The sequence below is a fragment of the Ascaphus truei genome, chromosome 1 (assembly GCF_040206685.1).
Source record: "Ascaphus truei isolate aAscTru1 chromosome 1, aAscTru1.hap1, whole genome shotgun sequence".
In the NCBI taxonomy this organism is placed as follows: Eukaryota; Metazoa; Chordata; class Amphibia; order Anura; family Ascaphidae; genus Ascaphus; species Ascaphus truei.
The window spans coordinates 110,703,233-110,727,584 of NC_134483.1; the positions used below are offsets into that span (position 1 = coordinate 110,703,233).

The window sequence follows — 24,352 nt, forward strand, 5'->3', positions numbered from 1 at the left end:
GGAGAGTGAGTGAGACGGAGGGGAGACAAATACATGCGAGGCGGGGGGGGGAGCGAGTGAGACGGAGGGGAGATAAATACATGCGAGGCGGGAGGGGAAGAGAGCGAGTGAGACACGGGAGATAAATACATGCGAGGCGGGAGGGGGGGAGAGTGAGTGAGACGGAGGGGAGATAAATACACGCGAGGCGGGAGGGGGAAAATGAGTGAGACGGAGGGAAGATAAATACATGCGAGGCGGGAGGGTAGGAGAGTGAGTGAGACGGAGGGGAGATAAATACATGCGAGGCGGGAGGGGAGGAGAGCGAGTGAGACGGAGGGGAGATAAATACTTGCGAGGCGGGAGGGGGAGGAGAGTGAGTGAGACGGAGGGGAGATAAATACATGCGAGGCGGGAGTGGAGGAGAGCGAGTGAGACACAGGGGAGATAAATACATGCGAGGCGGGAGGGGAGGAGAGCGAGTGAGACGGAGGGGAGATAAATACATGCGAGGCGGGAGGGGAGGAGAGTGAGTGAGACGGAGGGGAGATAAATACATGCGAGGCGGGAGGGGAGGAGAGCGAGTGAGACGGAGGGGAGATAAATACATGCGAGGCGGGAGGGGGAGGAGAGTGAGTGAGACGGAGGGGAGATAAATACATGCGAGGCGGGAGGGGAGGAGAGTGAGTGAGACACAGGGGAGATAAATACATGCGACGCGGGAGGGGAGGAGAGCGAGTGAGACGGAGGGGAGATAAATACATGCGAGGCGGGAGGGGAGGAGAGCGAGTGAGACGGAGGGGAGATAAATACATGCGAGGCGGGGGGGGGGAGAGTGAGTGAGACGGAGGGGAGATAAATACATGCGAGGCGGGAGGGGAGGAGAGCGAGTGAGACACAGGGGAGATAAATACATGCGACGCGGGAGGGGAGGAGAGCGAGTGAGACGGAGGGGAGATAAATACATGCGAGGCGGGAGGGGAGGAGAGCGAGTGAGACGGAGGGGAGATAAATACATGCGAGGCGGGGGGGGAGAGTGAGTGAGACGGAGGGGAGATAAATACATGCGAGGCGGGAGGGGAGGAGAGCGAGTGAGACACAGGGGAGATAAATACATGCGAGGCGGGAGGGGAGGAGAGTGAGTGAGACACAGGGGAGATAAATACATGCGACGCGGGAGGGGAGGAGAGCGAGTGAGACGGAGGGGAGATAAATACATGCGAGGCGGGGGGGGAGAGTGAGTGAGACGGAGGGGAGATAAATACATGCGAGGCGGGAGGGGGGAGAGTGAGTGAGACACAGGGGAGATAAATACATGCGAGGCGGGAGGGGAGGAGAGTGAGTGAGACACAGGGGAGATAAATACATGCGACGCGGGAGGGGAGGAGAGCGAGTGAGACGGAGGGGAGATAAATACATGCGAGGCGGGGGGGGAGAGTGAGTGAGACGGAGGGGAGATAAATACATGTGTGGCTCTGTGTGTGTGTGGCTCTTTGTCAGCGTCTTTGTGCGTGTCAGTATCTCTGTGCGTGTCACTGGCTATGTGCGTGTGGGTCAGTGGCTCTGTGGGTGTGGTCAGTGGCTCTGTGGGTCTGGGTCAGTGGCTGGCGGTGTGTGGGCCACTGGCTCTGGGTGTGTGGGTCAGTGGCTCTGTGTGTGGTTCAGTGGCTCTGTATGTGAGTGTGTGGGTTAGTGGTTCTGGGTGTGTGTATGGGTCAGTGGCTCTGTGTGTCAGTAGCTCTGTGGGTGTGGGTCAGTGGCGTTGTGGGTGTGTGTGTCAGGGGCTTGGTGTGGGTCAGTAGCTCTTTGTGTGTGTGTCAGTGACTGTGTGTATGTGTCAATGGCTGTGTGTGTGTGTGTTTGTGTGTGTGTGTCAGGGGCTGTGTGTGTGTGGGTCAGTGGCTCTGTGTGTGTGGGTCAGTGGCTCTGTGTGTCTGTGGGTCAGTGGCTCTGTGTGTGTGGGTCAGTGGCTCTGTGTGTCTGTGGGTCAGTGGCTCTGTGTGTGGGGGGGTCAGTGGCTCTGTGTGGGTCAGTGGCTCTGTGTGGGTCAGTGGCTCTGTGTGTGGGTCAGTGGCTCTGTGTGTGGGTCAGTGGCTCTGTGTGTGGGTCAGTGGCTCTGTGTGTGGGTCAGTGGCTCTGTCTGTGTGTGGGTCAGTGGCTCTGTGTGTGTGGGGGGGGGTCAGTGGCTCTGTGTGTGTGTGTGGGTCAGTGGCTCTGTGTGTGTGGGGGTCAGTGGCTCTGTGTGTGTGTGTGGGGGGGGTCAGTGGCTGTGTGTGTGTGTGTGTGTGTGTGTGTGTGTGTGTGTGTGTGTGTGTGTGTGTGTGTGTGTGTGTCAGTGGCTCTGTGTGTGTGGGGTCAGTGGCTCTGTGTGTGTGTGGGGGTCAGTGGCTCTGTGTGTGTGTGTGTGTGTGTGTGTGTGTGTGTGTGTGTGTGTGTGTGTGTGTGTGTGTGGGGGGGGGGGGGGTCAGTGGCTCTGTGTGTGGGTGTGTGGGTCAGTGGCTCTGTGTGTGGGTCAGTGGCTCTGTGTGTGGCTCTGTGGATCAGTGGCTCTGTGCGTCAGTGGCTCGGTGTGTGGGTCAGTGGCTCTGTGCATCAGTAGCTCGGTGTGTAGGAAAGTAGCTCTGTGGGTCAGTGGCTCGGTGTGTAGGTCAGTGGCTCTGTGGGTCAGTGGATCGGTGTGTAGGTTAGTGGCTCTGTGGGTCAGTCGATCGGTGTGTAGGTCAGTGGCTCTGTGGGTGTGTGGGTCAGTGGCTCTGTTTGGGTGTGTGGGTCAGTGGCTCTGTGTGTGTGGGTGTGTGGGTCAGTGGCTCTGTGTGTGTGGGTCAGTGGCTCTGTGTGTGTGGGTCAGTGGCTCTGTGTGTGTGGGTCAGTGGGTGTGTGGGTCAGTGGGTGTGTGGGTCAGTGGGTGTGTGGGTCAGTGGGTGTGTGGGTCAGTGGGTGTGTGGGTCAGTGGCTCTGTGTGTAGGTCAGTGGCTCTGTGTGTAGGTCAGTGGCTCTTTGGGTGTGTGGGTCAGTGGCTCTGTGTGTGTGGGTCAGTGGCTCTGTGTGTGTGGGTGTTTGGGTCAGTGGCTCTGTGTGTGTGGGTGTGTGGGTCAGTGGCTCTGTGTGTGTGGGTCAGTGGCTCTGTGTGTGTGGGTGTGTGGGTCAGTGGGTGTGTGGGTCAGTGGCTCTGTGTGTGTGGGTGTGTGGGTCAGTGGTTCTGTGTGTGGGTGTGTGGGTCAATGGCTCTCTGTATGTAGGTCAGTGACTCTGTGGCTCTGTGTGGGTCAGTGGGTGTGTGGGTCAGTGGCTCTGTGTGGAGAGAACATTTTTTTTTAGATCTATTTATTATATATTTATCTTGCCTTTGGCTGTATCCTCCCCTCCAAATTCCGATAACATGGCCGCGCGACGTCAAGTAATGCACATTGCCATAACAACGAGCCGCTCCGTGATGTCACGCAGCATCAAGTTGACATGACAACGGGACGCATTATGGCGCCGAGGCATCACGTGATGCCACATTGTCATGCAACATGTCACCACCTGATGTCAGTGTCTCGTTGTCATGGCAACAGGGTGCGTCATGTGATGTAATTTGTTTTATAAATAATTTTTTAATGTGTCCCGGTTTTTCATTTTGAAAATCTGGTCACCCTAGGCTTGCACCAACCTCACGACCATACACACATAGTTTGTGTGTCGCACGCGCACAAAGTAACCCTCGTAGCTGTGAAGTGGATTATCCTAGCCTTCCCATTTCATGCTGTGCACCTTAAATTTCAGTTCTCCTTGTGATTGTGAATTGAGAGCCATAAGAAAATGGTGCCTAATTACTCCATCATTGTACCACATAATTTCATTAAGATATAATTACTGCTCTCTTCTGAATGGATCAGCTGAACTGATGTTTCCTCCATACCATAAAGAATATGTTTTTTTTCAACAGGCTATAAACAACGAGGTAAAGTGGCATCCATGTATAATTATGTACCCTTATTCTCTGGACTCCCAGCAATTGCTAATAACACTGTGGAGTGCTCCATACAGAGATACAGTACAGTATGTTCTGCCTTACGAGGGTCTGAATAAAGGAAACATAAATGCTATGTAGTGTTTCCAATGGGACTGAGTCACTGCATAAAATGACCAACTGAAACCTCAGTACTAAAGCAAAACATGCTCTAAAAAGGATAGGTACATTAAGCTCTTCCGCCCCAGAATCATTATTATAAGGTTTTTGTAGGCACTGTATTTACTTAACCAAAACAACCGCTATTTCAAAATGTTCTTTGCCCAAATAAGTTATTTGCATTGTTCAGATGATTACGCGGAATTGAAATTTGTTCAGATTCGTGGACAAAAAAACACAAGTGATCTTAAAATAACACATACTTTTTTTTTTTTTTTTTTATTTTTTTACAGCCGGTATTTTTTGTTAGAAGGATAAATTAATTTAAATGATGCATTTACCCAGCTGGTACACGGATTTCGCTGTGAAAACGAAATATTTTCTATAATTGACCTTTTTCCAACATTAAGAATAATGATGATCCTTATGTATTTATGGACATGTTCTACCTGCACATCTACGGTGAATTGCAGATGTACAGTACACGGCTTCATAAATACCTGTGAGAACTTTTCGTACAACCTCCTTTATAAAGCAACAGAATATATTAGACATTATTTCAAGACAAAACATTTAGCCAAAGTCACAGAACATTACAAGACAGAGAAAAAGAACCACCTCAAAACGGGATAGATTCGATGCAATGTCACAGAGGACAACGTGTGCAGCCGTTACCAAGTCCAATATAGTATGGTGTGCGCTATTAAAGTATGGTCTTTTGGTATAGCGTTTAGAAAGTACTGTACGTTAGACCAAACAAAATGTGGGCATTTCTTTTTGACAGTTCTTTACATGTATTAAGTGCACAGAAATGGACACTGCCGCTAGATTTGGTACTCCTCAAGCAAACAGCATTATTTTGCATAGGCTAGTGATCAAAAAGTGCCACAAAAAAATAATAATCTGGAATAAAAAAATAAAAAAAGACTTGTGCAAAAGATAGCTATGAGTGCTACAGCCTGGAAGTATTCAATAGTACAGCATTGTAATTACCCCCAATACATAAAGAAGATGAGATAGAGATATAGAAAAGAAAGAGAGAGAAAAAAAAAAAAGACTCACTCACCAGATTTAATGTAGTGCAAACTAAGTACTTCTAGAGGGTAACATCGGGCAGGGTAAACCACAAGCATGTTTTCACAGATCATCTTTAACTTGGCATCTTCATGGGGAAGCTGATACAGACAGACAGATTGTTAGGGCAAAAAAAAACTCTTTTCAATATCTGGTCTCGCAAAGCTGTGACTGACATTCTTTGGTACCGAACGCATGATCTGATGAGCTTTAAAAGATCCGGGTCAACATCTCAAACGGTGCTACTCCATCAGATACCTTCTGGCACGGCTTAGTAGATATGGGCCCCCACCTCACTTCTGCAGCGCTTCCAGGATTTGCCGTGACCAAGGTCACGTTGTAAAGCAGCTTTTGGAACGTGGACGTGGAGACCATTTACAAGGAACCACAGTAAAAAGGTGGGGGGGTTTTGTTTTTTTATTTTAAAGATGAGCATGTCCGGACAGTGAAAAAAAATACAAAAAAATGAGAATTACTGAATAAGGCGTTTAAAACATGGAGCAGGTGTACAGACGAGACAACGAGTATTCTAAGGCTTGCCTTAAACTAGCCCGGTTACATTCTGGGTACATGCTGGGTGTAACCTGGCTAGTTTAAGGCATTTCTGCATTGACTAATGACCCATCGGATGAACACAGCGGGGGTCCCTGGCAGTCCCATTCTTTGGCAGTCCCACCGCTGTTAATCTGATGGGCCATTAGTCAATGCAGAAATGCCTTAAACACGACCCAGCATGTACCTGGGTCTTTTTGGCGATTGCCACTGGTTTGTGTTAGAATAACCATCAGCACTACAGTAGTTCAACATTGCAACTGCAATAAGGTGAAAGCACTCTGTAGTGCAACTCTCTACTACAGTTAATGTTATTCTCATTTAGATAGATGAGGTTTAATATCAACAGAAGTTACATAACTTTGTGCAAGGTGACAGAGCTGAAAGTTACATGTAGCCTGCCAGGAAATTATGAAGGGCTCTTTGCTAAATTGAGCCTGGTATTCAACCTGCAAATATTGTTTAAAGTCTGTACACACTACTGCGAACAACTGAAGCTTATTTTCTGCTGTTTTGAAATACAGGAACATGATGCGTTTGTCGATTACTAGAGATAGGAACAACAATAATAAGCACAGCAAACATTCAAAGTCACTGCAAGTTGTTTTCTCTTTGAACACCCGAATTATTGCCTCACAGGTGCACCCCCCACCCCCTTTAAAGGCAAACATTAAAAATGAAACACTCTGCAATTTTAGGCAATCAAGTAAACAAAGGGACAACTCCCCCCCCCCCCCAAGAACATCTTTAACCCTTTCGCTGCCAGAGCCACCTGCAACGCACCTTGCTCTGCCATTTCCTAAATGTTACTTTTATGTCTGAAGCACTTCTCCCCGTTATGTGTTATTTGTATTATTTGTTATTTATATGATTGTCACATGTATTACTGCTGTAAAGCGCTATGTACATTGATGACGCTATATAAATAAAGACATACATACATATCAAAAGTTTATTTTCGCAAAATGAATTCACAGTAGGAAAGTCTCCTAAAAAAGAAATGTAGTGGGTGAGATTTTGTGTTTTTTAACTAGTTTTATGATTTGACAACAGTTCCCTCTTAAAGGTCAACAGGTTAACAATTAGATTACATCACTCTTTGTATCCTCTGCAAATGAAAATGCTGTATTGGTTCCTTACATCTGCACATTGTTCTCCACAGCTACTTTTTGACAATAAAATACAATGTAGCCCCATTCTGGCAATCATTGCTTGATGAGGTACTTGAACTCCCTTCACTATTAGCTCATTCATTGCCAGATGGCAGTGCACTGTTTTTAGCTACCTTTTGAATGTGAGAGGAGAATATGAGGGGTCGATTGTGAACCCCTAGGCAGCGTGCTTGGGCAACTGGGTGCATCATAGTACTTCCAACAGTAATGTGGAAGGAGGTGGTAGGGCCAGGTTTGCGAGGAAATATGAGGAGCTCCGTTTTTGACATGTTGAGTTTAAGTCAGCGGAAGGCCATCCAGAATGATATCGCAGAGAGACTTTGAGAAATGTCTGTACAGCAGGTGTAAAGTCAGGGATTGAAAAGTAGATTGTTGCGTCGTCAGCATAGAGGTGATATTTGAACCCAAGAGATGTGATTAGGTCACCTAGAGAGAGTGCGTAAAGAGAGAAGAGAAGGGGTCCCAGGACAGAGCCCTGGGGTACCCCCACAGAGAGATCGATAGAGGAGGAGGTGTTGGCAAAAGAGACACTGAAAGTACGATGGGAGAAGTAAGAGGAGATCCAGGATAGAGCTTTGTTCCGAATACCAAGAGTATGGAGAATGTGAAGGAGAAGAGGGTGGTCCACAGTATCAAATGCTTGAGAGAGGTCAAATAATATGAGCAGAGTGTAATGACATGTCTTTTGCGGCATGGAGGTCATTAGTTGTGTTAGTGAGGGCTGTTCCAGTGGAGTGAGCAGTGTGGAAGCCAGATTGTAGAGGGTCTAGGACAGCGGTGCGCAAACTATCTTTGCCATGGTATCCTTTCGCCCTATGAATGAGTTGCCTGCATATAGCCATGAGTGCGTAGTTTTAAAGCTTTCAACGGCATACCAGGGAGCTACACAGACGGATACTAGTTATTCCTACACACTGCTGCAGTACATTGAATCCCATGGAAGGAAGAGAATTAACATCATATGAACACAAAGTGCAGCTCCCTGCACATTCGCACACAACTCTTCTACATACATTGTGGTGCTTCTATCATTATCTAATTATTTTTAGGCCCCAAACATTTGGCTAGATGGAAATGATGTGCTGGAATGATTTAAGGTGTATTGAAAAATGTGCATACACATTGAAATAGCATTAACCCTAAATATAAGCTGTTATGACAAATGATTGAGGAATATGTTTTCACTATATACAGTAGTTGCAAAAGACTGTGTGCTCCTCTTACCTTTGACAAGCAGTGAACGAAGTCTTGGTAAAGCATCTGGTGCTCTTCACCAGGTACCTGCTCTACGCAGGACATCGCATTTTCAAATGCAGTAAGAAGCTGGAATGAGATTACATGTTAATTGATCACCGTGCTGCTGTAGTTACAATTCTTCTTTTTTTGTTTTATTCCTGCTCATGTACTGTATTGTTCAGTACAAAATTATATCATTTCTGATTCTCTTGTCCTTCTCTAAAGTTCAAAAAAAAACAAAAAAACTTCCCCCCCTTTATTTTGTAAAGTTGCACAGCAGGTTTGAAAGCGAATCTAAAAAATTTTCCCTTCAAAAGATGAATGTACTTTTATACAGCATAATGGTTTACTATTAATTTTAAATGAGTTCTAACAATGGCAGAGGGACGCTCCTCCAGCAGGGTAAGAGTTCAATGACTAAATGTGTCCAACTAAATTATCATGGCATGACCTAATTTTTATCAGTGTATGAAAACCAGTCACATATACAGTATACTGTAGTAGGCAACACAGACGGACTAATTTTCCACCATGTGATTGCCAAATCCAAAATGGCTACCTTGACTGATGTGTTCAAATCCCATTTAAGCCTCATTTAGCCTACTTCACTACTACTATGGACACCTGCACATCAGACTCCAGATGCTGCTCAGCTGTTCTTTCTACCTAGCATCTGATGCCTCTTTCTTATCACTACTTTCTGGATAATATAATCTGTAAAGTTCCTGAGCCCTCACTAATAAGGAAATATAATATAATTGCTGTACCTTCACCCCTTTGAAACCAGTTCATCATTCCCACATCTTCTCGTCCATCCAGGGTTTCCTGTATCTCTCTCTCTCTCTAAGCCACTTTATTACTCCCATGATCTTAACTGCCTTCTTTATAACCAGCTACTCCACAAAACCGAACTCTTGCCATCACAAACTCTTTTCCATCTTATGTACCGGACTCTACAACCAACAGCTGGTGATCTCTCTGAAAATCATGGGCACAGTGATACACCCATTTCCTCTCATCTCGGTGTGTACATGTATTCCTGTCACCCATCATTCCACCTGGGTTCAAATAATCCGGGATATCTACACTTCTCGGAAGTAAAAATAAATAAATCTACTTCTCTCTGTAATTACCCTGCCTTTTTCTTCCAAGCACCTTGAAAGCCTGTTATATTTATAAACAATGATCTTGCTCAAGCCCCCCTTTCTCTTAGACCCTCTATGATCAGGCTCCATTGAAACAGCAATACATAACCAAATTGGTCAAACTTCATATGGCGAAACCATGGACTTCTGTAGCTCTTGACAGTGTAGACCACTCTTCTCCATGGTTGTTTCTCGTGGTATTAGTGGCAAGGCCCTTCCTTGGATTTCCTTCTAACTTTCCATCGATTCTCTCTCTCTTGCAATTTCTTCCAGATACATTCTTATAGTGTCTGTAAATCTCTCCCTAAACTGCTTACTTTATATTGTAAGCTCCCAGGAGCTCAGACGTATCTTGCGATGTTTCCTTTTATGTCTCCAACACTTGGATTGATTTTGTATTTACTGATATTTAATTTTACACAGCGCTGAATAATTGCTCAATACTGCATAGGAATAACGAATGGCCAATGGAAACATTCATTCATTTCAAAGGCCACTGACACATTACGTGCCATTGTGGATTTGTAAATAGGTCTATATGCCTTTCATGGGCATAAATGAGTAATCCCTTGCAAATCGAGATACAGAACTATACATAATCCACAAACTACTTATATATGGTACAATCAAAATTTGGGGGGGGGGGGGGAAATGACAAAACAGCTTTACGTTTCTTATATGCTGGCAATTGCTATTCCTTTTAACAAAAAACTCAAACTGCAAAGACCCCCAGTTTGTGTTAGCAGCAAAAGAAGTTAGTGTGTTACCAGCTGCTGGCTCTCATTGTCCTGGTGGTCAATATCATCTGCCAGCAACTGAGTCATCCTTTTCCAGAGCTGGCAAAGTTCATTGTTCTGAACACCTTCATCTTGTTTCATCTCGATCAACTGATGCCATGTTTGAGCAGCCTGCCAACACAAGACGTTTGAGGTCAAGTAATGTAAGGCCTCGGTCCCGCTGCGCTCGGTGGCGCGGGCGGCCACACGCGAGTTCCCCACCAGCAGGGGAATCCTATGGAGCCGGTCCCGGTCCCCCCTGGCTGCACAGCTTACTACACGCGGTGACGCGTCAGCCGCTACGGGATACAAGAGAATGGCGTTCCCTAGTGTTGACGCGTCACGTGGTGTGGCTGTGAGCCAATGGGGAGGGGAGGCTTCGGGAGGAGGAGAGGCTTCGGGGAGCGGGGAGGAGTGTGTGTGCCTGAGTGCGTGAGTGCCTGTCTATGTGTGTGTATGTGTGTGCCTGAGTGCGTGAGTGCCTGCCTCTCTGCCTGTGTGTGTGTGTGTGTGTGTGTGTGTGTGTGTGTGTGTGTGTGTGTGTGTGTGTGTGTGTGTATGTTGCTTTACTTACCCGAGCCGTGGAGGGAGGGGGGGGGGGAGAGTAGCGGGTCCCTCCGCTCAAGCCACGCCCCCCCTCCCGCTCAAACCTCCCACTCCCGCCCCCGCTCCCTACAGACCGCATATCGCGGTCTGTGTCTGTCAGCGCCCCGCCTGTCTGCAGTGCGGGCGCGCTGACTCTGCTAGCGGGGCCTTAGCCTAATGTGAGCACTAGAAGTATTTATCTGTAGCTATAGCAAAGTAAACAAATACAATGCTGCTTGTTCACCAGTTAATGGCACCATCCACAAAATGCTGCTTTTAATAATTCACAAATAAGGTTCTAATTCACCCTCACCTCAATTAAAAAAATTAAATAAAGGTCATTTTTAGACCATTTTAGGATATTTCAGAACCAGAGACTTAACGTTGCCAGTTATTTAAAGTGCATCTTTACCTGCAAATGATTATTTTCTTGGTGATACAAATCTACAAGCTTTTTGCATACTTCACACCACTTCTCCTTGTCCGAACTAAAGTGGAAATGTTAAAGAGAATCAATAAATAAAAATAAAAAGACACACCCATGCATAGGAATAAACACAAAAAGCTAGTTGGGGCATCACTATTTTTCCCACATACCAGTGTTAGGGCCGACCTTGCAGCCCACCCAGAGCAGTGGCGTAGCTAGACATGCGCGGGCCCCCGGGCAACATTTTTTTCAGGGCCCCATTATGAGTGAACATATTCCGTAGATTCAGGAGTTTCCATCGGGCCCACCCAGCGTGTTGGCAGCCCTGCAAGTCCCCCTCTTTTACACCACCTCACCCTTCTCATGTATTTCTCTCCCCGACTTACACCCCCTGCCTCACTCCCCCTTTTTCCTCTCACTCTCTACAATCTCCCCCCACACACACACACACTACAATAACCTCCCCACCACACACTACAATAACCTCCCCCCCACACACTACAACAATCTCCCCCCCACACACACACACACACACACACACACACACACTACAATAGGCCACACACACACACACACACAATAACCTCCCTCCCACATACACACTACAATATCCCCCCCCACACACACACACACTACAATAGACTATACACACACACACACACACACACACAAAATAACCTCACACACACACTAAAATCCCCCCACACTGCAATAATTCCCTGAGGAAGAGGGGGTCTGACTGAGAGGATGGGGAGCGGGGGAACGGGGGAGAGGGGGGAGGGTTGCAGCGAAGGAGCAGAGGGGGCCTCTGACTGTGCGTCTTAGGAGTAGAGGTCTGACCGAGCGGCTGTTGAGGCGTCTGATAATGTAAATATGCGTAAACGCAGGGGAGTAACTTTGTGTTTTTGCACCCAGGGCATGTTTCTCCAACTGCGCCCCCCAACCCCACCCCTCAGTACACTGACAAGACACTGAGACACACACACAGCGCACTGACAAGACACTGAGACACACACAGCGCACTGACAAGTCACTGAGACACACACAGCGCACTGACAAGACACTGAGACACACACAGTGCACTGACAAGACACTGAGACACACACAGCGCACTGACAAGACACTGAGACACACACAGCGCACTGACAAGACACTGAGACACACACAGCGCACTGACAAGACACTGAGACACACACAGCGCACTGACAAGACACTGAGACACACACAGCGCACTGACAAGACACTGAGACACACAGCGCACTGACAAGACACTGAGACACACACAGCGCACTGACAAGACACTGAGACACACACAGCGCACTGACAAGATACTGAGGCACACACAGCGCACTGACAAGACACTGAGACACACACAGCGCACTGACAAGATACTGAGGCACACACAGCGCACAGAGAGAGCAAAATGTAACTGACAAATTTACACACAAAACACACAGCATACTGACCAATGAAGCACACAGCGACAGACTGAAGCACACACAGCAAACTGACACACACATAGACACATACCTTCCCACAGCAGCACATAGTAACTCCTCCCACTGATGTCAGAGAGCAGGGGCGGGCAGGGGCGAGCAGAGCTCTGCAGCTCTCTGCCTCAGCTCCGCCCCCAGCCTCTGCTGTCCCGGCTCTCTAACGCCGCACCCCACCCCCCTCCACCCGTCAGCCGACCCCGAAAGAGCGCAGGCCCCTGGTCTTTGCCCGGGCTATAGCTACGCCCGATACAGAGCATTGCAGTTCGCGGAATATTTTCTAATCGTTTTTATATTAAAACAAGTGTAAAAACAATTCTATTACTCACAAACTACTATGGAAGGGACCAAAGATCCAAGAACACGTGGTCACTGCGATGTCCGTGGCCCTCTGTGGGATTGTTGAAGTAAAAAAAATGAGTAGCACTCTAGGGTCACTTATCAACGGTATATGGTTTATTCAAACCCCAAAGTTTTGGCTTTCTAGAGAGAACCGAAACATTGGGGTTTGAATAAACCACATACCGTTGATAAGTGACCATGTAGTGCTACTCTTTTTCTACTTCAATATCACTGGTATCTATCTCAGAGTTCAGCACACGCAAGTATTCCAGTTTTCTATAAATTGAGTGCTAGGGTACTATTTTGTGACTTGGTGGGGTTAAACATACACTCCATATAAACATATGTGGTAAACATGCTCACTAGCAATTTATTGCCACTCTGGGAACATGAGATGTTCCAAATTTCTAGACAATCTGCAACTGAAATCCAGGTAATTTGCAAATCATAGTTTATGCTAGAAAGCATCTAACTAGTTTCCGTACTGTATGTGCTGTTTTTATAGGACCGTAACCTTGGAGAGATCTAAATAAAACCTATACAGTAACCCTATCCAAAGAGCTTTTCAAGTGAAGCATAATATTGTTACGATGAGTCAGTCAGATCACATGCAGAAAACATGAGGGGATTTCTTACCTCTTGTACAGTTCCAAAAGCTTTTGGTACACATTTGGCAAATCTTCCTTAAAATCTTCTTGACTGACCTTCTCATATAAGTTTCCTAACCCCTGCACAAGTGAAAGATAAGACTTTAAGGATCTAGATATGCTTTGTGATCGCTTCAATTTAGGTCACATTTTGTAAAGTCACAGACGCCAAACTTTATAAGACTCCATGCACATCTTTGTTTTCACATATCCCATCAAAGGCAGAATATATACAGTATAACAAGAAGGCACAATCAGAACTGCATTCATCATCTTTCAGCTGCTTCACGTGGGAATTAGTTTAGAAATGTTTCAATGCATGCGATAAGCATAGCCAGATATGTTATCCAGTTTTATACAATAGGGGCAGCATTCCCTTAACAGATGTATAAAAAATTGTAGTGCATGGCTTTAAAACTGCAATCCCACCTACTCAATTCATCTTTATTTCCCACAGAAACAGAACTAGAACTGAACGTTGCCATTTTCAGCTCAGGAAATTCCCTGGCTCTAAATATAGTAATTTTTTGTATGTGCTGGTCTTTCAGGTCCCCTTTGGAAAACCGATATGTTTGTTATCCAAGCCTCACTCCAATGGATCAAGAGAAATTTGCAGTGTCATCAGAGCACAGCATGGCGGCTTCCTATTGAACAACCCAAGCGAGCATTATTTATTGCACTTTCCTTCTACCAGCACGTGAGAAAAAAATAAAGAGTACAAATCACAGGAACTGAGACTTGGGTATCGTGTGGTTCAGCACTGGAGCACACCCTGGTTTTCTCTGAAAATAATCATTCTAAAAATGATGGGGAGGGTTTGAGAAAGTACACTGAACTAGTTAAGGAGAAGAATTCTGTGCAATTTAAAAAAGGCAATCCAAGCGATGCGTTATTATTTTTTTTAAATAGGATTGAAGCTGGGGGTCTCCGGCGACCCCCTACTTTCTGAGATACTTCCCTCTGCACGCGGTGTTGGTAGCATCCCTGGCCGGGCTAGCAGAGGTTCTCATAATTGCGGCTTCAAAGCTCTCGCGTCTTAAAGACCAATAGGAAGCAGTGATGTCATTCCTTGCAGCTTCCTATTGGCCCCCATGACAAGTACCTTTAAATAGCACAGAGATACCAGTACCCCATACAAAAGGTAAGTATCTCAGGAAACCGGGGGCTCCCAGAGCTGAAATTAAGGCCGAGCTTATAGTGCCGGCGACGGGTGACGTCACCGCTTTCCGGTGACGTCGCGGACGACCAGGTCTTTGATTGGTTCAGAGGCTGTCACATGTGGCGACAGCCTCTGAAAAATCAAATTTGACCGGCTTCAAAAATTTGCACCGTCACGCTTCCTATAAGCGCTTGCGACGGCGACAATGCATTTGTTTTCGAGCTGCGTCGCTGGCACTATAAGCGCAGCCTAAGAGACCCCCTGCTACGATCCTATCAAAACAGCACGTTTAGACTGCTCCATTAACACTGACCCCTTTCACATTACATACCTGCCATGCCAGCAACTGGTCTGGTTCAAGTTCCACAGCCTTTCTGTAAGCAGCCTTGGCTTGGTCAGGCTGCTCCAACTCGGCTGCTGCCAAGCCAATGAACACCCAGGCATTGTAGTTATTTTTCTCCAGCTTTAGCACCGCCTTTAGAGCAAACATATGAAATGTTCTATTGCATTTCTCCATAACCAGCACAAGAGATGTGCAAACGTTTCAAAAAGGTTTTAAAACAGCAAGGTTTGGCCCCAAAAATTCCAGCCACATTTTTTTTTTCTGTGACAATTTTTTGGTGAAATTACAGTTTTTAAAAGCAGGAAACACAGCCGTTCCCACATTGTTTAATACACTAAGAAGTCTGTTCCTGTTTCCTGCATTTTGATTTCTAGTAACGGACATGGCTTTAGCTCCAGATTGTATTCATTTTATTGCAAACTTCTATTAGCTGTATTGTGTACCTGTGGATGTATAGATTAGCTATAGGTTGATATACTTTTTAAAAAGATAGTACGACATGTGTGCGTAGTGGGCACTCTGTCTGCTTATTTGTTTAAAAAAACGTTTTACCAGGAAGTAATACTTTGAGAGTTACCTCTCATTTTCAAGTATGTCCTGGGCAGAGTTAAGATGACAAATGGTTACAAATGACATGGTTACAAATACATAGTTACATTAAGTGAGCAAGGTTATACATTATATACAAGACATTGCTTAGGATAATAAGAAATAATAATATATATATATATGTGCTGAGTACTTACAAAAGGAGATCAAGGGCAAAAATCCCCCAACACTGTTTCCCAAAGAAAATAGAGGAAAAAGTCAAGAGATAATCTCTTGATAGAGGATTTATGCCTAAACACTGGAGTTTTCTCTGCTAGCGTGTCAGCCCCTCATGGTTATTCAATGGATCTGTAATTGTTTTCCATATAAAACCTTTATGTAACTATGTATTTGTAACCATGCATTATTTGTCATCTTAACTCTATGTCCAGAACATAATTGAAAAGGAGAGGCTCTCAATGTATTACTTCCTGGTAAAACATTTTATAGATAAATGTATGCCTACTTTAAATGTTTATAAGTGCATTTTACCCCATATTCTGTTTTGAAATAATAAAAATGTATAATAAAAATCTTCAGATACAATTATAGTCAACAGGGTCATCAAAAGCTCACAGGTTGCTAGTGAACAAATACTAAATAGTGGGGTTTCCAAAAGCTCCAGGTGCTATAAATGTATCCACAAATAATTCTCAGTGATCCGCTAAAATGTATTAGAAGCTGTGACAAAGGTCAACTAATTTGCAAAGATCTAAAAAAAAAAATAACAATACAAGCAGATCCCAGCACTCAATGAGAAAATAGTCAAGAAATAAGCAAATAAAAAAAATGTAATGAAGAAATAAAAAATAATCACATACAGACACTGATGCAACGTGATGGCCAAAATAAGGGGGGGGGGGGGGGGGGGAACAGGCAATGACTCAAGGTGTGAGAAAAGCACCTAAGAGGAAAAACACATGAATAGGAGGATATCTAATAAAAAATAGTTTCATATGTAACATTGTACATTAAAGTATACAATTTAAATTGGCCACAAACATTAATTCTGCCTCACAATGCATTTAAAAAGGTGCAATCCTACATAGAAAAAGTATGTGGCGCTTTCTCAAGGAGTAAGATAATCCTTGAGAAAGCGCCACAGGGGGCGTGAAACGCGTGGAAGGAGAGTTTTTCTGGTTTTCTTCATGTTTTTTTATGTAGACCAATAAATTGGTTTTAAATTCTTTCTGCTGGTGAGTCTCCCCTTTTTTCTTTGGAGTGGTGGTCTCCACGATCCACATACTTTTTCTATCTACCCGATCGACCAGACGCCTCGGGGGCTCCAGAGGATTTACTCACCAGCTGATTCTCACACAGGAGGTATATTAGCTGGTTGAGCAGGCCGCTACCTACAGACGTCATTCGAGGGTCCCCTCAAACAGCTGACGCACACATACAAGCCAGCCGGAGGAACAGGACGGTGCACAATCGTAAGGGGAAGGTCACACCACACCGGGTATACCAGAGACACGGGGCTACTAATAGAGGTGCACACTCTTGTGAGGCTTCACTTAGCCCACGCAAGTAACATTACCTCATTCCCCTTTGCTACAGTGGCGGCAGAGTTTATTCTAACTCGGCCGCCACCGCAAAGTGCGGGCAGACGCGGGCGGCTTCCTTATTTATTTTTTCCGGCGTGCCGCGCGTCAGCCGGGAGCCGGTCACGTGCGCCAGGCATCCCCGAAGACGCCAGGCCTCCCGAAAACGCCAAGCATCCCCAAAGGAGGCTGCAGGTAAGGGGGTATTTTATTTTTTGGAGCGTGGAGCGGGGCGGAACAACCAGGGGGTCGCGAGGGGAAAGGAAGGGGGAGGGGAAGATGCGGCTAGGATGGGCTGGCGCACGGCCACGTTCGGCGCCAGCCCGTAATGACCCGCGGGACAAGACGGGCAAAAGTTAGAGTAAAGATTGTCGCCACAGTATGTCTCTTCCTCTTCGATCCTCCACTCTACATAAATATTACCTACACAACCTGTTATATGCTCCGACATATCACCATATTTTTTATTGGCATATTTGTATATGTGTTGTTGCCCTCCTTAAGCCCACACTCGGTTTTGTATTTTTGCAATCCTACATAGTCGGTCTCTGAATGGGGAAGTGTTTGTCAATCAAATGTTTTCTTTACACTAATCCCAGCCCTGTCCTGATCAGAGAACCAATAAAGTGAGGGTGAAGTTGGGGGGGACAAGGGGGGCTCTGGATATACAAGCACTTGCTGAACACAATGATATTAAAGGGATTATCTAGAGGAAATAGAAACACTAAGAGGTCTAACTAAAAAAAATACTAATACATGATAAAATTATTAAAACAATACTTACAGGTGTAAAATTATAAAGTCAATGAAAAATAGGATCAGTTTTGAGTAGAAAAATGTAGGGAAAACGTAGGACTAACACACACACATTCCCAGTTAGCTTATTGGTTATACTTGATGTTTTGGTATGCAGGCTTACGACGCTTTGGCCAAAGGGTTTAACTAAATAACCAAGTTTTTACTATTATTATTGAAGTATTTAAACTTTGTACTTATTACCATATATGTTTTGTCAATTTGATGTAGCATTGGGCACCCCTGTCTTTTGTTGTAAACATAGGACTAGGAAGGGCCATGAAACTTGCAACATGAAAGAACCACAAAGATAAAGATAGTCCCCAGCTCCATCATAGCAAAACGGAGGAGACATAATAGCAAATAATAGACATAAAAGCGAACAAACAGCAATCGCTCTGATCCTTCTACAAGCTGTTTGATTTGGATATAAAGGGCATTAATTACGCAGGTGAGAAACATTTCACTGGAACTAGTTCACTTTGGTCTTAGGAGAGATTGCCCCTTTAACTGAAGAAATACCTAAGGATTGGGCCTATTTCCACTTGCTAAGAACAGAAATGTAATAAATAAAACGTACCTTGCACTGTTTTAGGACGTCTTTGTAGTCTTTGTTTCTGATTGCATCTCTGGCATTCTTCAGCGCCACTTTCACTTCTTTATTTGACATGATTTACTAGAGAGGAAAAAAAACCACAGGTAATATAAAATTCCTTCATTTAGCTTATAAATAATACAGTCCGCTGACATCCTTCCTCAATTTACTGAGGAGGGCTTCCCTTTCATATTGCAAGATGGTCACAAAAAAAACCTTACATATTTGAGCACCTCCAAAACTTCAAGTGCTTGTCATGACTCTGATACATTTAAATGGGATCGTACTTATATAGATTACAAGTTTTGGGGTAAAAATAAAGATAAAATGTCCTAACAGTGCATCTAAATGGAAATTTTCAGTCATTCTGTGTATGTGAGTGTGTGGTTGTTAGTTGTTGTGTTATTTTGTGTTATACCAGTGTTGCACTATGATGTTCTTTTTTGTTTATCTCCACGTTATGAGACATACTGTATCAAGAATCATCAGATATTGATTGGACACTAAGGACAGGTCTACCAATTCACTGGGATCTTTCTGGGTGTTCTATGGTTAATCTAGGCGCCAGTGGTTTTGTGTTTCGTGTTTCGTGTTGACCTGCATCGGTCATATTTCTAGGCAGCCTAGACCTTTAATTTAGAGGTCATTTTTGTAATCACTTTAGTAGTATCATCACTACTTTAATCATTTTAAGCAATAGCACTGCATCACTATATTTCCTAGTTTGCCTTCTTGGGAGCTACTATAGACGAGCATTCATAGATGTTTTTACTTGGGCAATGTCATGTTTTGTATTGTGAGGATATTCATGGCATATTTATCTTTGTCTATGCTCTATATTTTGAATACCTGGGTAACTACAGTAGCTAGGGTTCTGCTTGGGGTACCCCCTGCAGATACGGATTTATTGGATCAGGCTGTGGCCATTAGCGTGCCATTTTCCTGTGTTTGGGGTCCTCCACACTTTCTTAGCGTGTGCGTGTTTAGATTTCGTGTTTCGCATCCTGAAGAAACAGTTTTCTGACACATTGACCTATGCCTGTGTGCCACATTTTTGAAGATTTCTCCCTCATTCTAATGGGTTTTTTTTTTCTTTCTTGGATGTTATCTCATTTGCAAGCACCATCGTATTATATAGATTCTTGGATTGTATTATCTACTTTTTCATAGGATGTTTTAAGTAGTAAGGGAGGGGGGTGAGACGGAAGGGGGGGCGGCGACCAGAGACAGAAGGGGGGGCGGCGACCAGAGACGGAAGGGGGGGCGGCGACCAGAGACAGAAGGGGGGGCGGCGACCAGAGACGGAAGGGGGGGCGGCGACCAGAGACGGAAGGGGGGGCGGCGACCAGAGACGGAAGGGGGGGCGGCGACCAGAGACGGAAGGGGGGGCGGCGACCAGAGACGGAAGGGTGACGAGAGACAGAAGGGTGACGAGAGACGGAAGGGTGATGAGAGACGGAAGGGTGACGAGAGACGGAAGGGTGACGAGAGGCGGGGGGCAACGGGAGGGGGGGACGGGAGGGGGGGACGGGAGGGGGGGACGAGAGGCGGGGGGCAACGGGAGGGGGGGACGAGAGGCGGGGGGCAACGGGAGGGGGGGACGAGAGGCGGGGGGCAACGGGAGGGGGGGACGAGAGGCGGGGGGCAACGGGAGGGGGGGACGAGAGGCGGGGGGCAACGGGAGGGGGGGACGAGAGGCGGGGGCAACGGGGGGGGAACGAGAGGCATGGGCAACGGGGGGGGGACGAGAGGCAGGGGCAACGGGGGGGGACGAGAGGCAGGGGCAACGGGGGGGGCGAGAGGCAGGGGCAACGGGGGGGGACGAGAGGCAGGGGCAACGGGGGGGGGGACGAGAGGCAGGGGCAACGGGGGGGGGGACGAGAGGCAGGGGCAACGGGGGGGGGACGAGAGGCAGGGGCAACGGGGGGGGGGACGAGAGACAGGGGCAACGGGGGGGGACGAGAGACAGGGGCAACGGGGGGGACGAGAGACAGGGGCAACGGGGGGGACGAGAGACAGGGGGCAACGGGGGGGACGAGAGACAGGGGGCAATGGGGGGGGACGAGAGACAGGGGGCAATGGGGGGGACGAGAGACAGGGGGCAACGGGGGGGACGAGAGACAGGGGGCAACGGGGGGGACGAGAGACAGGGGGCAATGGGGGGGGGAGAGACGGGGCAACGGGGTGGGGGACGAGAGAGGGGGCAACGGGGTGGGGGGACGAGAGACAGGGGGCAACGGGGGGGACGAGAGACAGGGGGCAACGGGGGGGGGACGAGAGACAGGGGGCAACGGGGGGGGCGAGAGACAGGGGGCAACGGGGGGGGGCGAGAGACAGGGGGCAACGGGGGGGGACGAGAGACAGGGGGCAACGGGGGGGACGAGAGACAGGGGGCAACGGGGGGGGGACGAGAGACAGGGGGCAACGGGGGGGGACGAGAGACAGGGGGCAAGGGGGGGGACGAGACAGGGGGCAACGGGGGGGAGGAGAGACAGGGGGCAACGGGGGGGTACGAGAGACAGGGGGCAACGGGGGGGACGAGAGCCAGGGGGCAACGGGGGGACGAGAGACAGGGGGCAACGGGGGGACGAGAGACAGGGGGCAACGGGGGGGACGAGAGACAGGGGGCAACGGGGGGGACGAGAGACAGGGGGCAACGGGGGGGGACGAGAGACAGGGGGCAACGGGGGGGATGAGAGACAGGGGGCAACAGGGGGGACGAGAGACAGGGGGCAACGGGGGGGACGAGAGACAGGGGGCAACGGGGGGGACGAGAGACAGGGGGCAACGGGGGGGACGAGAGACAGGGGGCAACGGGGGGGACGAGAGACAGGGGGCAACCGGGGGGCCGAGAGACAGGAGCAACGGCGGGGACGAGAGACAGGGGCGACAGGGGCAACGGGGGGGACGAGAGACAGGGGGCAACGGGGGGGACGAGAGACAGGGGGCAACGGGGAGGACAAGAGACGGGGCAACGGGGGGAATGAGAAACAGGGGGCAACAGGGGGGGCAAGAGACAGGGGGAAACAGGGGGGGAACGAGAGACAGGGGGCAACGGGGGGGGGACGCGAGAGACAGGGGGTGAGGGTTGGGGTTCTCATGAATTCAAAATCGAATTCTGGGGTTCCCTAACCAAAAAAAGGTTGAAAACCACTGCTCTAATTGTTCACTTAATGGTTTGGGGTTTTGAGAGGCTAATTCAATATGTACGCAACACCTCCCCGCCTCCTCCCCCAATTGATTTGAAAATGGGGTTTCTTGGTCGATTGCAGTGCAATTAGCTGCTTCAGGGTGTATTTAATAAAATTGATTCCACTGGGAGAGCATAGGGTGAGTAACTCCTGGAAAGTTATATCAGCGACAGTCAGCATTATTCTGGGCCAATGTACTGTAGTACAGTTATTGATATGGCTAGATTGTGGCCTATCTGTGCAATCTCATTAACACTAAAAGGCTGTAAAACTATTACAGGTGTGCAGCACATCCTCATATGTCCCCAAAAATGAGTTAATTAGCAGAACTGGCAACGTTTATATCAATGTGAACTGCAGACTCTGAAAAGGGGATCTCAAATCAAATTAAGACCCCAGAAAGTCCCAGATTAGGTGCACTGTGGGATTTATTTTTACTTAAAGAGATCACTTGCCATTTCCAAAGCTATTTATTTTATCTGATGCTTCATTCAGGAGATAAGCATTTGAATTATTAGGTGTATGGGAGGTTAAAATAAAAGCTCTCCCCATTTAAAGGTTCGAATAGTAACATCAGAAGCTGTATATATATATACTGTATATGTATGTATGTATATATTTTATTATTATTTTTTTATTTTATTTTTTAATCTTGATTTTCTACACAAGGGAAGGTTTTTTTAAAGTAAATAAATGCACTCATGATGTTCTCCCTGGTTGGGAAGTTTAATAGGAGAGCGTTGATTCCATCTCTATAGGTAGCCAGAATTGCCCCTGTAAGCACAGCACACTGGGCAAGACAGACAGTCTGTGCTACCTAGATCCCCAACTCTACTTAAAATAACAACAAAATAAATACTGAAGCCCAAACCTAAAAATAATACAAATAGAATGGTTTTCTAGTTAATATTGTGAGAGATACATACACTCATAAGTATAAAACAAAATCCTCATTCAGTGCTTGTTCTTAATGGGATAACACGTGTGAGCAACTGTTACTCAGGCAGGAGCCTCTCTGAGACCTCCCGCAGTCTCCCCAACCTCCCCCAGTCTCCCCCGAGACACCGTATAAATCAGGAACCCCCCGAGCTGCACTCACAGGACTTGTATACAGATAGATACAGTCAGCTTGCAGCACACTCCTCCTCTCTGCTGCACTGTCAGTATCCTGGGGCTGCGCTGATCACATGACTGTAATGTGGCCCAGCTACGGGGAGACGGTTGGGACAAACTTGCTGAAACGGCTTCTTGGTGGGGGATAAACTCTTTCTTTTTCCACAAGGGACAGAAGGGACAGCAGGGACAGCAGGGGGGGGAGGGAGGGGGGGGGGATTGCTTTTTATATAGAAAATAACTACCTTTTAAATATATACCAGCTTATTGGGATGATAAATAATACAAATCAAAGTAGTCTTGAGTGAAAAATAATAGGATATCACACTCATACATTTAACAAATAAAAACAGGTACACATGCATGGGCGTCCGCAGAAATGTTTTCAGGGGGGGGCATAATGTTAACTAGACAGAGAGAGAGAGTGGTTGGGGGGGGGGGGGTGACTGACACTTTGACTGACTGACTCGTGTGTGACTGACACTTGGGTGGGTGACTGACTGACTGTGGGTTGGTGTCTGTATTCATTCACAGACAGACAGACAGACAGACACAAACACACACCCTCCCCCTCTCAGACTCTCCCCCTCTCAGACTCTCCCACTCTCCCTCTCCCACTCTCCCTCTCAGACTCTCCCTCTCGGACTCTCCCACTCTCCCTCTCAGACTCTCCCACTCTCCCTCTCCGACTCTCCCTCTCAGACTCTCCCACTCTCCCTCTCAGACTCTCCCACTCTCCCTCTCCCTCTCAGACTCTCCCTCTCCCTCTCAGACTCTCCCTGTCACTCTCCCTCTCAGACTCTCCCTCTCGGACTCTCCCACTCTCCCTCTCAGACTCTCCCACTCTCCCTCTCCGACTCTCCCTCTCAGACTCTCCCACTCTCCCTCTCAGACTCTCCCACTCTCCCTCTCCCTCTCAGACTCTCCCTCTCCCTCTCAGACTCTCCCTCTCACTCTCCCTCTCAGACTCTCACTCTCCCTCTCAGACTCTCCCTCTCAGACTCTCACTCTCAGACTCTCACTCTCCCTCTCAGACTCTCACTCTCCCTCTCAGACTCTCTCTCTCCCCCTCAGACTCTCTCTCTCTCCCCCTCAGACTCTCTCTCTCTCCCCCTCAGACTCTCTCTCTCCCCCTCAGACTCTCTCTCTCCCCCTCAGACTCTCTCCCCCTCAGACTCTCTCCCCCTCAGACTCTCTCAGACTCCCTCCCCTTCAGAATCCCTCGCTCACTCAGACTCTCTCTCTCACTCAGACTCTCTCTCTCTCACTCAGACACACACACACACCACTCTAATGCAGATAGTCCCAAGGTGTAGCCCCATCTCTTTCTTACCCCCTCTCTTCTTCATTCACTCTCTCCCCTCACCCCTCTCTTCCTCACTTCCTCTATTACACCCCCTGTCTCCTCACTCTCCCCCCTCCATCAATTATGCCCCTCTGACTCAAACCCACTCCCTGAATCCGTCCTCCTCACATTCATTCCCTCCC

At 47.4% G+C, this 24,352-nt stretch overlaps 1 protein-coding gene across 1 annotated transcript in view; it reads right to left on the minus strand.

Moving 5' to 3' along the window:
* SKIC3 (SKI3 subunit of superkiller complex) overlaps positions 1-22,975 on the minus strand; it is a 102,078-nt gene extending 79,103 nt beyond the window's left edge. The window contains exons 1-8 of the mRNA XM_075593258.1: positions 22,851-22,975; positions 18,546-18,641; positions 15,030-15,173; positions 13,529-13,620; positions 11,043-11,118; positions 10,037-10,177; positions 8,113-8,211; positions 5,157-5,265 (exon numbers count right to left, since the gene is read on the minus strand). Of these exons, the coding sequence (XP_075449373.1) occupies positions 5,157-5,265; positions 8,113-8,211; positions 10,037-10,177; positions 11,043-11,118; positions 13,529-13,620; positions 15,030-15,173; positions 18,546-18,635 (751 nt within the window). The 5' untranslated portion in view covers positions 18,636-18,641; positions 22,851-22,975. The remainder of the gene's footprint in view (positions 1-5,156; positions 5,266-8,112; positions 8,212-10,036; positions 10,178-11,042; positions 11,119-13,528; positions 13,621-15,029; positions 15,174-18,545; positions 18,642-22,850) is intronic.
* Positions 22,976-24,352: the final 1,377 nt, after the last annotated feature.